General features: G+C 35.5%; 1 protein-coding gene across 1 annotated transcript in view; it reads right to left on the reverse strand.

Annotated features, from left to right (window-relative positions):
* Positions 1-1,827: 1,827 nt before the first annotated feature.
* ZPBP (zona pellucida binding protein) overlaps positions 1,828-14,368 on the reverse strand; it is a 32,149-nt gene continuing 19,608 nt past the window's right edge. The window contains 7 exon segments of the mRNA XM_074858111.1: positions 1,828-1,868; positions 1,871-1,918; positions 8,321-8,459; positions 8,461-8,511; positions 10,167-10,243; positions 13,728-13,895; positions 13,898-13,942. Coding sequence (XP_074714212.1) covers positions 1,828-1,868; positions 1,871-1,918; positions 8,321-8,459; positions 8,461-8,511; positions 10,167-10,243; positions 13,728-13,895; positions 13,898-13,942 — 569 coding nt within the window.

The raw sequence follows: 14,368 nt of genomic DNA on the forward strand, positions 1-14,368 counted from the left end.
TGTTGCTATTGCCTTAAAAAGCTGCATTCATTTCAGAGAGCCATTCTCAAATTAATTTGCTATCCATACTGTAGGAAGTTTGATGTGCTGCTATCACTTGGTATGGTGGTTTTTTAACAAAGTCTGTATTTTCACAAAGACAATACTGCATATTATGCTCTCGCTTTAGCCATTAATAATTCAAACTAATGCTAACTAATTTAGTGCTGTTGCAAGTGGGAAATTATGGAGATAACATATGGACATGCAGTGCTTCAGCCTACCGTAACAACCCAGTGGTCTGTTCATGAAAATAAATAATAGGTAGCCTTTAGTCATTCTATGGATTACAGTTAAATAGAGTTTAATTTCTTAACTGCTAAACATTTTTTAACATGCTCTCTCCCAGCTATTTATTTTCAAATAGCATTTGGTAAAGTTATTTTATATATTCTGCTAGTTATGCTGTTCATACTAGTGTGTGAGCAATAAACAGTGTCAGTCCATAGAATCCTGATAATGCTTGTTTTCCATTTTTTTCAAATGCCTTAGTTGCATATGTTTTACATAAAAGTTACTTTAGTTCATTCAAACCAGAAAGGCAAATCATACAGTCTTACTAGTTACTTTCAAATGTACTGTTTTCATTTTTTATGTCATTCCCATGAAAATATAATATATTTGGAGCTTCAGGCTCTGTCACGTAAACAGTATATTAGTGGGATGCTTATAGTATAGTATCTTAAGATAATGCATCATATTGAAAAATTACTTCTTAGATGTAGCACGGTATTTCTTTTTACTCCTTTTTCAGAGTAGAGTTCCTGAAGACAAACATATTTAAACCTGTGGCCCATATATGTGCTTAAAAAAACAAACACCTGCAAACCCCATTTTCCAGATACGACAAAGAACTAAAAATGGCCTTCACATCTAGCTCATTTTTATACGTGAACTAGATAGGGAAAAGAGCTAAGAGGAAAAAGAGTATAAACTCCGTAATATTTATTTAAAACTTTACAATTTGCATGGGGTATGATCTGCAGAGACAAACCAAATAAGATTTTAAACAGGATTCTTTTACTGAATACCAATTTAAATAAGGCTGTTAATGAATGACAATGACAAGGAATGCATTGAACCAACCACTTAGTAATTCTCAACAGTCTTACAAAAGTAAAGAAGATGAGTGTCATAAAAAGTACCATGGTATTTTATGTTACTGTTTGTTTTCTTCAGGTAAGAGCAAAAGTGTTTCGCTCAATGGGGTCATTTAAAGGTGGAACAGATGACTGACCCAAGTGGAATTTTACATTCTTTGCGAAGAAGTTACCAACTGGTCAGTAGCAATATTATAATTCATCTAGAAAGAAAGTTTTTAGGATGTTTTTGCATTTGAGGCTGCATTGCAACATTCACGACCTTCAGTGCTGATTTTATATACACTGTGAACTGTTCACTGTAATCCTCTTAACCAACGACTGCATGGACAGGTACATGAAAACTACAATGTAGACTCCTTACACCAGTCCGTGTCGAGAGGAGCTGAGGTCTATCAGCAAAGGACTCAGTATGCAAACTACCTCTACTTTTTTATTTTCTTCTTGTTATTTAAACAGTTAGTTGTCTCTATTGATATTAACCTAGCAGATATTCTAAAGACCTTAAAAATGAAGTAGTCCTACATGGTATGACCTAAAATATTTCATCAATATGCTGATGAATCATTATTTCTTAAAAGCAAGTGTATTCTATTGATGTAACCAAAACAAACTGTATACATTTTAAAAATATTTATTCATATTACCACATTAAAATACCTAAGAGCTATTGCAAATACCTCAGTTCTTAGCACTTTGTTGCTCCATATATCGAACTACTGTTGCATGAAGACAGTGAATTCCATTACTAGGATTGTATGATCCTGGGTTGCATACAACTATGGACAAAAAAAACAAGGAAAAAAATGTGGAACTTAAGTATATTTTAAAAAATTACATTATAGATGTTTAGAATGCATCTTTATCTATTTGAAAAAAAGATTTTCTTGCAGTATTCTGCTGGTTGATGATGAAAAAATTGTATATATTTTATCCATCATCTATTTATTACACCATATTTTTCTATTCATCACTTTTCACTCCATCTGCTTACCAGGGATATGTCCATCAATTACATTTTAATATGGCCTATATCCAATAATGTTTTAAATAAACTGCTATAGCTGCTTTTATAAGGAATACAAGACAAAATGAAACTGAAATCTAAGCTCTGATAATTATTAAGAAGTAGTGCAAAAATAGTACATCAAACCAGAAATCAGTGTATGATGCAGAACAAGTGTTCTGAATGAAACATTTTTTTCCTGTTGGATCATGTTATACCATTTGATGAAGTCTGTACAATCATCTGCAGAATGACTTCATCACAACAGACTAACTCAGCATTATGCACTTGGCAGAAAAAAAGCAGAATTTGAGCTAATTCGTTATGACTATCCTGAATCGTACTTCAATTTGGCAGTGGTAGCCCTTCTTTAGCATAGATCTCTAATTAGCAGCATTAGTATTCACTATGCAGGGGTAATTAAGACCTTCCTTCCTTTTGCAGAGTCAGCGCTTACCTGGCTATTGGGTTTTGCCTGCCTTAATAATGACTTCTTAGTCACTACTGCACAAACCTTCAGCAGCATTTTCTGGATTTGGTTTGGTTTATCTTCATTTGATGAGGCTGTCAGGATTCACTTGATCCCCAGTGGCTGTTACTAACTGGCCTAGCATTTTTTGACACTGCTACTGACTGAGAGGAGTCCTCTGCAGATGATGCCAAAATCATGCCTTTTTTGTATATTAGTCTAGACAGACCAAGGTGGCTTTATGGGAAAGAGAGAGCTTTACAAATATATGTAACTAAAGGCATTTTCCAACCTTTCTGTCTGGAAAATCAATCATCTTGTTCACTATATTATAGACAATTATAGGCACACTTCTAGTAAATCCTTCATAATTTTCAGTTTATTTAATTGGAGCAAGGTAGACTAAGAATGGCATAAAAAGTTCGTTTCTCAGAAGTGTCTTCTGTTTGCTATCAAGCAGAAAGCACAGAAAAGAGAAACGAATCTGAAATAGGGACCTGTAGCTTATTTAGCCAGCTGCTGAAAAGTTTCTTTAACAGGTAAACTTGTTTCAGTCTTTTCACTAATGGAAAACTCCTACTGGTATTCCTTCACTTGGAAAGTATAAACATCTTAGCAAAATTTTCTATCTTTACAGCATATTTTATATACTTGCCACTTCACACCTCACAAACTGAAATGCACACGACAATTAATTTGTTCTTGCACCCTATAAGCTATTATCTTGCACTCTCTTCTGATGTTTAGGACTATTTCAATATTCTCTTGAATAATGTATTTCCTTTTCAACTTTCAAGTTACTGTGTGTCAGTAATATAAATAATCACCATGTTGTGAGAGAAAGAACTGAAGAAAACCAAATTAGAACTGACTATTCAGTATGTAGTCTACTAAAAATAACACAGAAATCAAGCTCTGCATAATAGTAATACAGGACAAAAAATATTTCATAATGCTAGTACAGGGTATGATATCAAATTGTGTCTCCAGAGAAGCCATAAGAAACATACAACATTTTGTACCGTATTAATCTCACAGCTGCATCTGATTAAAAAAAAAAAAAAAGATTTATAAAGCAGGAAAATTGTATTCAGAATTTTTGATGATGTGAAAGTGACTCAATTGCCTATGTTAAGTAAAATTTAATGCTGGATCATACCTCATGTAGCTGTTACCAAAATATTTAATTAACTTATCCTGGAATAATGTGCTTTATTTCACATAAAACAGGGCTCTAAAAGCATAAAAACTTTTAAGATAAAATCATATGAATATATTTCTAAGATGTTTGTACTCATCAATTCCGTTTATTCAAGACTATTTTACAGAGGCAGAAGACAAAATGGAATTATTAATCAGCAGTAACTCCATGTCTTTAAGTCATTGCCTCGTAGTAAAGGGTTCTGCCTGAGGCTTATCTGGTACCTGATGAACAAAATTTTGATATGTTTTACCACCAGTGTTTTCTGCCAGAAAGATTTCTCTAAAGATAGATACGGCACAGAGTGACTAATCAGGTTAATGTGTTTAATTGACTAATTTAGAAAGAGATTTAGACCAGAAAATGGGAGTAGAATGTGAGACAATAGCTCAGTATTTAATGCCATTTTAATATAAAAGCAGAGGGGAAAAAACAAATGAGGATATACTATGATATGAAAGAACATGAGCCTGAAGCATGGGGAAGAAAATGAATGCACGTTGTAATACGGGAGATTTAGATTGGTAGATGATGCAGTAAGTGAAAGTTATGCTTAATGCACAAATTGTGTAATGGCAGTGTGAAATAAATGATGCATTGTTCACAGAGCACTGCACAACAGCATGGAGGAGCCAGAGCTACTAGAACACAACATGAAACTAGATAAGAGAGGAAACAGAACAGGTGTAACTGAACATGCAGCTATTTTGCTGTATGACAAGAAAATAGATTAGGGTTTTTTATGAAACGTGCAGAGGATATGCATAAGTTTGTTTATTTCTCCATGTTCTTGGGCCTACTCCATAACCTCTTCCATTCTATCATATCCTTACCAAGACCTGGAGACTAGAAACAGTCGCACTATTCAACATTTAATGTACTTAGATTAGAAAGTCTGAGTAACATCTGTTTCCATGTTCCTAAATAGAACTGGCCCATGAAAGGGTAATGCAGATGATAACCTGAGGTTTGCGATGTGTCTGCAGTGATACCCTATGACTGGTGCTAACCTGTGTAAGAAATGTATTATAAATTTTTCAGAAAGGGAAAAAAGAATCCAAGAAACCACAGAACAGCTGATCAGACTTCTATACTACGTAAAGATTTCATGAATGAACGCTGAAACACATGCAGGTAAGCGGAAAGTAATACAATTCAATGTTGTCTTCCAATGAAGATAAACACATAATTAATTTGAAAGCAGCACCTGATACGGCAGCACATACAAATGTAATAAACTACAGAACACTATGATTAGAATGAAATTTAAAACCAAGTATTGAATGATGCTTAAAAGGGAAATAAGAGTTGGAGAGAAATTGCTAAAGGGATTACTCGGGATCTCGCTCTTAGACAGACTTTACTAAATATTTTCACTAACAAGATTATCAGAAGTCCCAATGAGCTGTGCTGACAACAAAACTGGGAGAAGCTGTGAATAAGGACAAGATTTAAACAGAGAAGAAATAAAAGAATGCAAAAGGCCTGTATATATTTGATTAAGGAGGACTGTGAGCACAATCAGTCACAGTGAAAAGGGGAAGTGTGGTACTGTTAAATCATTTGAGAGAGGTTCTTAGGACCAAAAGAAAAGCCCTGATGATGTAAAAGGCACTGGTAAGAGCTCATCTGAAATAGCATGTTAAATTCTAGTCACCCCTGTGCAAGAATATTAAACTCAAAATAGGGCATCTGAGATAGAGGTTTACTGAATGCAAACTCTTACAAAAGCAGATAGAAAGTAGTTGACTTGTTCTGATTATAAAATAGGAGACAAAATCTACTTAAGCTAAAGGGCATTCTCCCCATCAGGGCAAATGAGTTCCATGAATTAAATACAAAACAAGAGTAGCCAAAGAGACCAGAACTCCCAAATAATTCTAAAATGGACCTTAAAACTGTTTTAACTGGACTACAGGACCTGGTTCCTGCAACTACAAAGGAAACTATCGGATAACCAAAAAGTTGAACTCTGCTGTATTTCCATGGAAATGTGTTATCAAAATGTTTCTATGAGTAAGTGCATATTTTAGTAAAAGCTCCCTCACTAAAAAAGATACAGGGAAAATATTTTATTTTCTATTTAAGTAACAGATCTAGGGATTTTAGCAAATCAAAACTAATTCTCCCATGTTAGCATGGGTCTCCGCATGAAGTTTGAGGCACTGAAAACAAACATAGAGAACCTATAGTGGACAGTAATCAAGGTCTATCAAATATGACCAAAAAGACTGAACTTGAGGTGGTTTAGTTCAATGGAGACAATATCAGAAAAATGAAATGGTCAGATTCTTCTAAGATATGCAAAAGCTATTTCAAAGATAAAGTTAATGGAATCATTTCCAGATTTACTGAGACAGAACAAGAAGTAACAGGTATAAACTACATCAAGGGCAATAACATAAATATCTTAGAAGAAAGCTTTCCAGTGGTGAGAATGTGCAGTACTGAGTCATATTTCCTTGGGACTCTATATAGTCTTCTGAGGTTTTAAAGATTATGCAGGATACATCTGTCAGGAATAATTGAAGCTCATATCTTGCCTTGAGGTAGAATGATAAGCAGAGGACCCTTTCAGTTTTACTGCCTACGATATGGTGTTTCGGATTCTGGGAAAGGAAATTACTAATTTTACCAAGAGGTCAACTAAGGAAGAGAGTGTATGTTTGAGCATGCTGACAGAATGACATCCTCAACTATGGGAAGTAGTAATCAGTCAAGTTTCAGGACTGACTGTTTCAGATTCTTGGGTAGCTCAGATGTGAAAGCTTGCCCCTGTATCTGCCTGCCAAAGACGTGTCTGTTACGACCCCAGCTGAACAGGGATCAGCTTCTTGGGTTGACACTGGTGTAGGGCTATGTAGTGTTTCTGTCTCGTGCAGGTGGTAAAGGAGCATGGCAGCTAAGAAAACGGTATTATTTTTTACTACTTATGTTAAACAGCCACCAGAGCTAAGATGAAAGTTGTGTTCTGAAGAAAAAAGATACACAAATTAGTTTAGAATGGAGTAAGATGTTCTGGGAGAAAGCCCAAAACAAAACTGCAGTCCACACAAAACAAATCATCCTAATGAAGACATGCTTTTCTAAACTTGATTTTCATGTACCTGTCCTTGAAATCATGTGCAACAATATTCTGTATTACAGTAAATGTAATAAATTTGATATTTTTATATATCCCTTCCAGATGCTTGTCACTTTTTGCTGCAAGACATGGACCAAAAAAGTTCCTTCTGATGAAGACAACAAATCAGAAAAAATTATCACATATGGAAACATTTTGCATGTCCTGCAATTTTAGAGTTGTCTCTATTTTCTTCCATATTCTTATTATTTCTTTTCAAAGTATATTCCATTCTGCAAACTGTTATTCAGTATGTAATCCAGTGTTTTCCTTCACCATTTCTAGGTCTGTAGAGAATCATCTGTCAAAATCTTGACTACAGATTTACTCTCTCTGTGTCTTGTCTTCCATTGTTCCCTTGAGACTTCAGGCTCAATATTTGGGAATCATATGAATAACCTCTTCTTGGGCGAATTGCAGCCTGGCAAAGTCACTCTTTAAAATACCGATACATTCCTTAGCATCTAAGAAGGGTAACATAGAATCATAGAATCATAGACTGGTTTGGCTTGGAAGGGACCTTAAAGATCATCTAGTTCCAACCCCCCTGCCCCAGGCAGGGACACCTTCCACTAGATCAGGTTGCTCAAAGCCCCGTCCAACCTGGCCTTGAACACTTCCAGGGAGGGGGCATCCACAGCTTCTCTGGGCAACCTGTTCCAGTGTCTCACCACCCTCACAGGAAAGAATTTCTTCCTTACATCTGATCTAAATCTACCCTCTTTCAGTTTAAAACCATTATCCCTCATCCTATCACTACACAGCCTGGTAAAGACTATCACTCATTTTAATATGAGGATTGACAAAAATAAAATTACCAAAATTCACTCCCCCCCTTTCGTTATTCTTCCAAATGGATCACATTTACAAATCTAACTTTATTTTGCAAAGCTATACAGAGTGACTATTTTATCTATTATTCTTACTTTACTCAGATCTGGAACGTAGCATTTAAGTTTGTAATTAGATTAAAGCATTGCATTATTATGCCCCCTTTTATAAATTTAAGAACAAAAATAACTGTCTTGTTTGTCTCACCATAAAACAGCACTTGAAACACACCTTGTCAGATTACAGATTTTCTGTGCTAATTCTAAAAAACCCCACTGCTATCTAGAGGACTGATCTGATTGATTTTAATTTAAATCAGTCCATAGAAATTGTGGGTCTGGCTTAAAATCTAAATCAACAGGGTCTTACAAAAGTTCTAGCAAAGTACTAACCTGATCTAGTACTGGTTACCTTGACAGACTTGACAGGATCACAGCCCAAAACAGTATGGCATAATTTTATAAAGTTAAATAGCAAAGTACAGAGTTTAATGAGAGAAAAAACCACTGTAACAGTATTTAATACTTTGTATGATAAATGAATTTGTTACCACAACACTCTGGACAGTCTGGATGTACTTGAGCGTTCATTCCATACCCGGGAGAGCAGTGATCAACCTGTACCATTTGCGGAGTACCTTCAGTGTAGTATCTTTGAGGCAATGGTTCAGAACTTTCCCTTCTAAGTTCCCCTTCTAAGTTCCACTTGTTGCTTAAAAAATCTCTCTGTAAGGTGTTTTGCCTAAATTGAAACAAATAATATTTTTTCAGAATCTTTGATGGAAAGAGGTCAGAATACAAGAAAAGATAAAAGAATGTGAGTATGAGTGAGGATAAGATTTAAAGGATGTACCAATAAATCTTCTGATTGTAGCTGAATGGAAACAAGAGGACAGTCTGATATTGGATATGTTGGTTTTAATGTAGATAAACGCTGATCAATTAACACAATGTCTTTGAAAGTGTTTAGGATTATAGAAATAGAACTCTAAAAGCTAATTCACGGCAATTTTGCCTACATTAGACATCTGTAGCCCAGCATCAATAGACTTGCAGCCTTCCCATCTACATAGGTACTATTATTTAGGTCCACTTATATTTCAGACATACTTTCCATCCTTATTATCTATTTCTGTTCAATAAAAAGAATATGCCAAAGGTTTCCTGAAGCCAAGTTAAATAGGAGGATTATCATTATTATTCTTATTATATCAATTAGATATAAGCACAGAAGACTAATTTCCTTACTCAAAAAGACTTGCACAAATACAATCCTAGATAGGAAAAAATTTTCCTTTCAATCAGTGCAGAACCAGCAGCAAAGAATTGCAGAAATGTTGGGGTACAAGGGAGGTCTATTCCATCTGATCTACTCCATCTCCCTAGCCAAAGGCAATGTTTACTTTTTAAAAATCCTTTATTTTCTCTGGAATTTTGGACCACTTTTTATGAAATGTCTTCCACTGGAATATTCAATATTTTAAGTCACAGTAGTTAAAAATGTGACATCTAACTGGCTGAAATATTTAAAACATATAACAAAAAGTAGACCCATGAGCAATCTGACAAAGTCCTACAGTAAAAAGTATCAATGCTTCATATCCAGAGAGTGCTTCATCTGTATACAGGGATTAATTATATATATAGAAAGCTAAGAAGAAAAAGAAAAAAAAAACCAGCACTTTAACAGGCTTGCAAGGTTCAGTACACACACAAATTGACAAAACCAAATTTATTCATGCTCTCTTAATTTGATCCTCTTGTCTGTACAAAGAAGATGAACTTTGATCATGAGCTTTCCCCACAAATTCAGGGGTTTTTTTAGTGGACAGGATGGAAGATGCTTAATGAGTACAATGTTATTTTAGACTCCCTCACCCTTCTGCTGGAATCCCAAAGCATGATTTGCATGCCCACTATTTCGTGGTATTCCTCCTGTACTTCCTTTCTCCTTTCCCCTTTAAGAACCTCTGAATTAACAGTTAATCTAGTAAGCAAGACTATGGCTTCTGTTTCTCTACTGTAAAAGCCAAACAGAATCAAGCAGCTAAAATTCAGCCAGATCAATGATAAAATCACTCTGAAGTAATGGAAAAGCACTCCCATTGCAAAACAGCATGTTTGATATTTATAAGATAGCACATGTTCAAAATTTCCTGATTTTTCTTGCCACTTTTCATACTCTTTAATTACAGACCGATAGTGTGATCTGCCTTATCCATAATGGCAATAAAATATTAGTAATTTTAACTGATACAAATTTTATTTCCACTAAAACTTTTATATTCATTTATTAATTTACTAAACAAAGTATGTTTCATTTTTTATGTTATTATACTTTATTGTGAGAGTAACTTATTATGTCAGTTGCCTTTTTATTCTTCTGTCTAACTGTACCTTGTTTAGTCTATGAGATGCATCACAAGGGCTTTGCTGACATAGTCTGTTGTGTTTTTCTCTATCTAAGGAAGCAACTGTAACAAAACACAGTCTGTTTATAGAACAACAAAGTCAATTAGATTGACTTTTTTTTTTATTTACTGGTTTAAGATTCTAGTCAGTTCTGATGTAAGTATTTAGGACTTTTACCATATTTCTTCAATGTTTTAAAGAAATCACAGGGCTTGTCCTCTTATAGATATTGCATGTCTATGTCTAATTTTCAGTATACTTAAATATTTCATGGGAACTGTCATTTATTTGTAAATTCTAATAGCAAGGAAATGTATAATTCTGGACTCTTCCCAGATTTATAAATACCTGAATCCTTTCAAAAGAAATAAGCTACTCCCTCTCTGATTACCTGTCTGCCATTGTGGTTTTACGAAGACTCAGGTTTTAAAACAGTCATCCAGAAACCCTAACAGTTCAAGCTTTTGACTGTTTCTGCAGTGGACTCATTTTCTCTCACAATAAATCAATCAATCAATCAATCAACCAACCAGGGCACTGTTTAGTTCTTTTAAAGATTTTCCCTGCTCCCACCCCCTGCACAAACACATCAGTTTCTGAGCCTCACCCACTCAACCCTTTATGTCTCGTAGGAATGCCTGTGACACATAGAACTGAAGGAAGACTTGCAAGTATGGACTGAAGAAAAAGGATAATTACGTTTTAGTAATCCATTTGCATGGGTTCACATTCCTCATCAACTGACTATTATTAACATGCTATGGTGAAGGCTTGGGAAATAGTTAACAAAGCTGCTGGACTGCTCTCCAGAACTGATATTGGAGTAAGGTGCCATATTAAGAATAAAATTATCTGCTAACATGTGAATTTAATTCCTTATATTATGAGCTTTACCTACCTCTGTCATGGAAGTAATTCTGAAACACCAAATGCTACTTAGAAATCAAAAATTACTTTCTAAGACTTCAAGCTACTTAAGAACATGTAGTTTACCACTGGGTCATATCAAAGTTTACATCCACCTAAATCTCTAACTGGAGAATTTCTCCTTCTAGTGCTCAAATATTCTGTAAAACCTGCATATTGGCTAAATCTCATTTATGTAGTCTCAATAGCCTTAAAATTAACCTTAACTAACTACACTATCAGTAATGAGACTCTTCAGATATGTCAGTGCTATCCACTTGTCATGGTTTAACCCCAGCCAGCAACTAAGCACCACACAGCTGCTTGCTCACTCCTTACCCTCCCAGTGGGATGGGAAGGAGAATTGAAAAAAAGTAAAACTCATGGGTTGAGATAAAAACAGTCTAATAACTAAAATAAAATATAAAAATAACAATAATATATAATAATAATAATAGTAATAAAAAGGAATATAATTTTTAAAAAGAGAGAAATAAAACCCAAGAAAAGACAAGTGATACAGAGTGCAGTTGCTCACCACCCGCTGACCGATGCCCAAGCAGCGATCTGCCCCTCCTGGCCAACTCCCCCCAGTTTATATACTGAGCATGACGTCCTATGGCATGGAATATCCCTTTGGCTAGTTCAGGTCAGCTGTCCTGGCCATGCTCCCTCACAGCTTCTTGTGCACCTGCTCGCTGGCAGAGCGTGGGAAACTGAAAAATCCTTAATTTAGGATAAGCGGAACTTAGCAACAACTAAAACATCAGTGTGTTATCAGCATTATTCTCACACTACATCCAAAACACAGCACTGTACCAGCTACTAGGAAGAAAATTAACTCTATCCCAGCTGAAACCAGGACACCACTACAAATAAAGTTTTCAGAGAAACAAAACTAATAGTTTCATTGTTTTTATATGCAACGATATTTAATTTTCAAGAAAATTAAAACTGGAAAGTGGAAAATGAAGCAAAATTGATATCCTTTGTTCAGAAAGGGATTTTTTCAAATTGCATGTCTTTCTACATAGTGACTAAACTAATACAACATATGAAAACAATGGCCTTTTTAGAGCTGAAATAATTAGAAGCAGTAAGTTCAAGAAAATATTGAAGATGTTCTTATATACATTCAGCTCAACAATTATAAATAGCATCTCTTCAGGTTTTAGATATCTCTTTTAATAACAAAGTACTTCAAGTGAACTGAACATTGGAAGGGAGAACCACCCTGCAGGAAGACCTGGATAGGCTGGAAGAGTGGGCTAACAAGAACCTTATGAAGTTCAACAAGGACTAGTGTAAGGTCTTGCACCTGGGAAAACATAATCCAGGAGTGCAGCACAGGCTGGGATCTACCTGGCTGGGGAGCCGCTCTGTGGAAAGCGACCTGGGGGTCCTTTTGGACAAGCTCAATATGAGTGAACAGTGTGCTGCAGCGGCAAAGAAAGCCAACAGGATGATGGATTGCATCAACAAGGACATCACCAGCAGAGATAAAGAAGTCATTATCCCACTCCACTCGGCACTTGGCAGGCCACACCTGGAATACTGTGTTCAATTTTGGTCCCTACTATGCAAAAAAGATGTGGACAGGCTGGAGAGGGTCCAGAGAAGGGTCACAAAGATGATCAAGGGACTGGGAAGCCTGCCAGGTGAGGAAGGGCTGAGAGAACTGGGTTTGCTCAGCCTTGAGAAAAGAAGGCTTAGGGGAGACCTTACCACCATGTTCCAGTATCTAAAGGGTGGCTACAAAGAAGGTGGAGACTCCCTTTTTACAAGGAGTCACATGGAAAAGGAGAGAAGTAACGGCACACGTTACTCCTGGGGAGATTCCAACTGGATGTAAGAGGAAAAATTTTCACAATGAGAACAATCAGACACTGGAATAATCTCCAGAGGGAAGTGGTGGATTCCCCAACATTGGACACTTTCAAGATTCAGCTGGACAGGGTGCTGGGCCATCTTGTCTAGACTGTGCTTTTGCCCAGAAAGGTTGGACCAGATGATCCTTGAGTTCCCTTCCAACCTGGAATTCTGTGATTCTATGATTTTTGTCAACTGAGTTTTACTCAGGTCTCCTTTAGTCTCCTTTTGTTTTAAAGAAATGGAAAATTATGAAACTCTTTTATTGTCACCACTTAAAGAAGGAAAAGTGCTGAGGTTCATCTCATTTAACTTTAGTTCTTGAAAATTAGACACCCAGCCTTAGTCTGTCATTTGGAAGCTATTTATAAAGACCAAGGCACATCCATGGAGTGATTTATACACCTGTTGTATAAATGATGAAGGTCATCTGGGGAGTTACAGAATGCACTGTATCACTTTCCTTCCTATGTTAGTGTGCAACAAGGGACATGATAATGTTTTATGATACAAAATTAAAAACACATTGATCTAACCACAGCTATAAAATGTTCTAAAGCTCTTCTGAAATTATATAAAATACGCACTTTTGAGTAGATTAACTATCTTTTTGCTATTGACATGAATTTCACATGCAATACTTAGAAGCATTTTCACAATCAAGAAACTTTATTATTAAACACTTACAATACTTTCTGTATATAAGCAGTAAGTACATTCCATTAACTATAAAAATTCTGACCATTCTTTAAAAGCAAGGCAGATTTTTACCTGAAAATGTAAAGATTTCATCTTGTAGACCTCCTCTCTGCATTTTTACATGATGGCATTCTGACTTAATTAATGTAACCTCACAAGAAAGTTCAACAACAAATTCGCTTAGTATCTGAAGCAATGCCTTCTCAAAAGAAGTGTTACGAGAACTGTTGCACGAGGCTTGTGATACCAAGCTGTGAACTCAAAGTAATTTTTAGGATCAGAGCAAGCTGCAGGAAAAAATGTGCAAGATGATGAGGAACACAGATGAAGTAAAAAGAAGAAAAGTAATTTGTGGATTTGAAAAAAAAAATAATTGCCAATTTAAATCCTTAATTTATAAACAAAACCTATTTTGCACCCCCAGAGAATTTTTAGTGATAAAATAGTGTATGCTGGCCAACTGTAAACACTTAAGAGAGTTTTACAAGCCAACATTCTTATTTATATCCACAGGTAAGTATTACTCTTTATTAATGTCATTTTAAAATTTTTAAACCAACAGGAGATTACAGTAAAGGGATCAGGAATATGAATGCTAAGGTTAAGAAGCATACAAAATACCCTTTAGTATGTGGCACAATATTTCATCTCACACATTATGGGCAATTATAGTATGTTACATATTTTTTAGTCAGCTATCACAGAAGTATTTT

The sequence above is a fragment of the Strix uralensis genome, chromosome 1, assembly GCF_047716275.1.
Source record: "Strix uralensis isolate ZFMK-TIS-50842 chromosome 1, bStrUra1, whole genome shotgun sequence".
NCBI classification, from domain to species: domain Eukaryota; kingdom Metazoa; phylum Chordata; class Aves; order Strigiformes; family Strigidae; genus Strix; species Strix uralensis.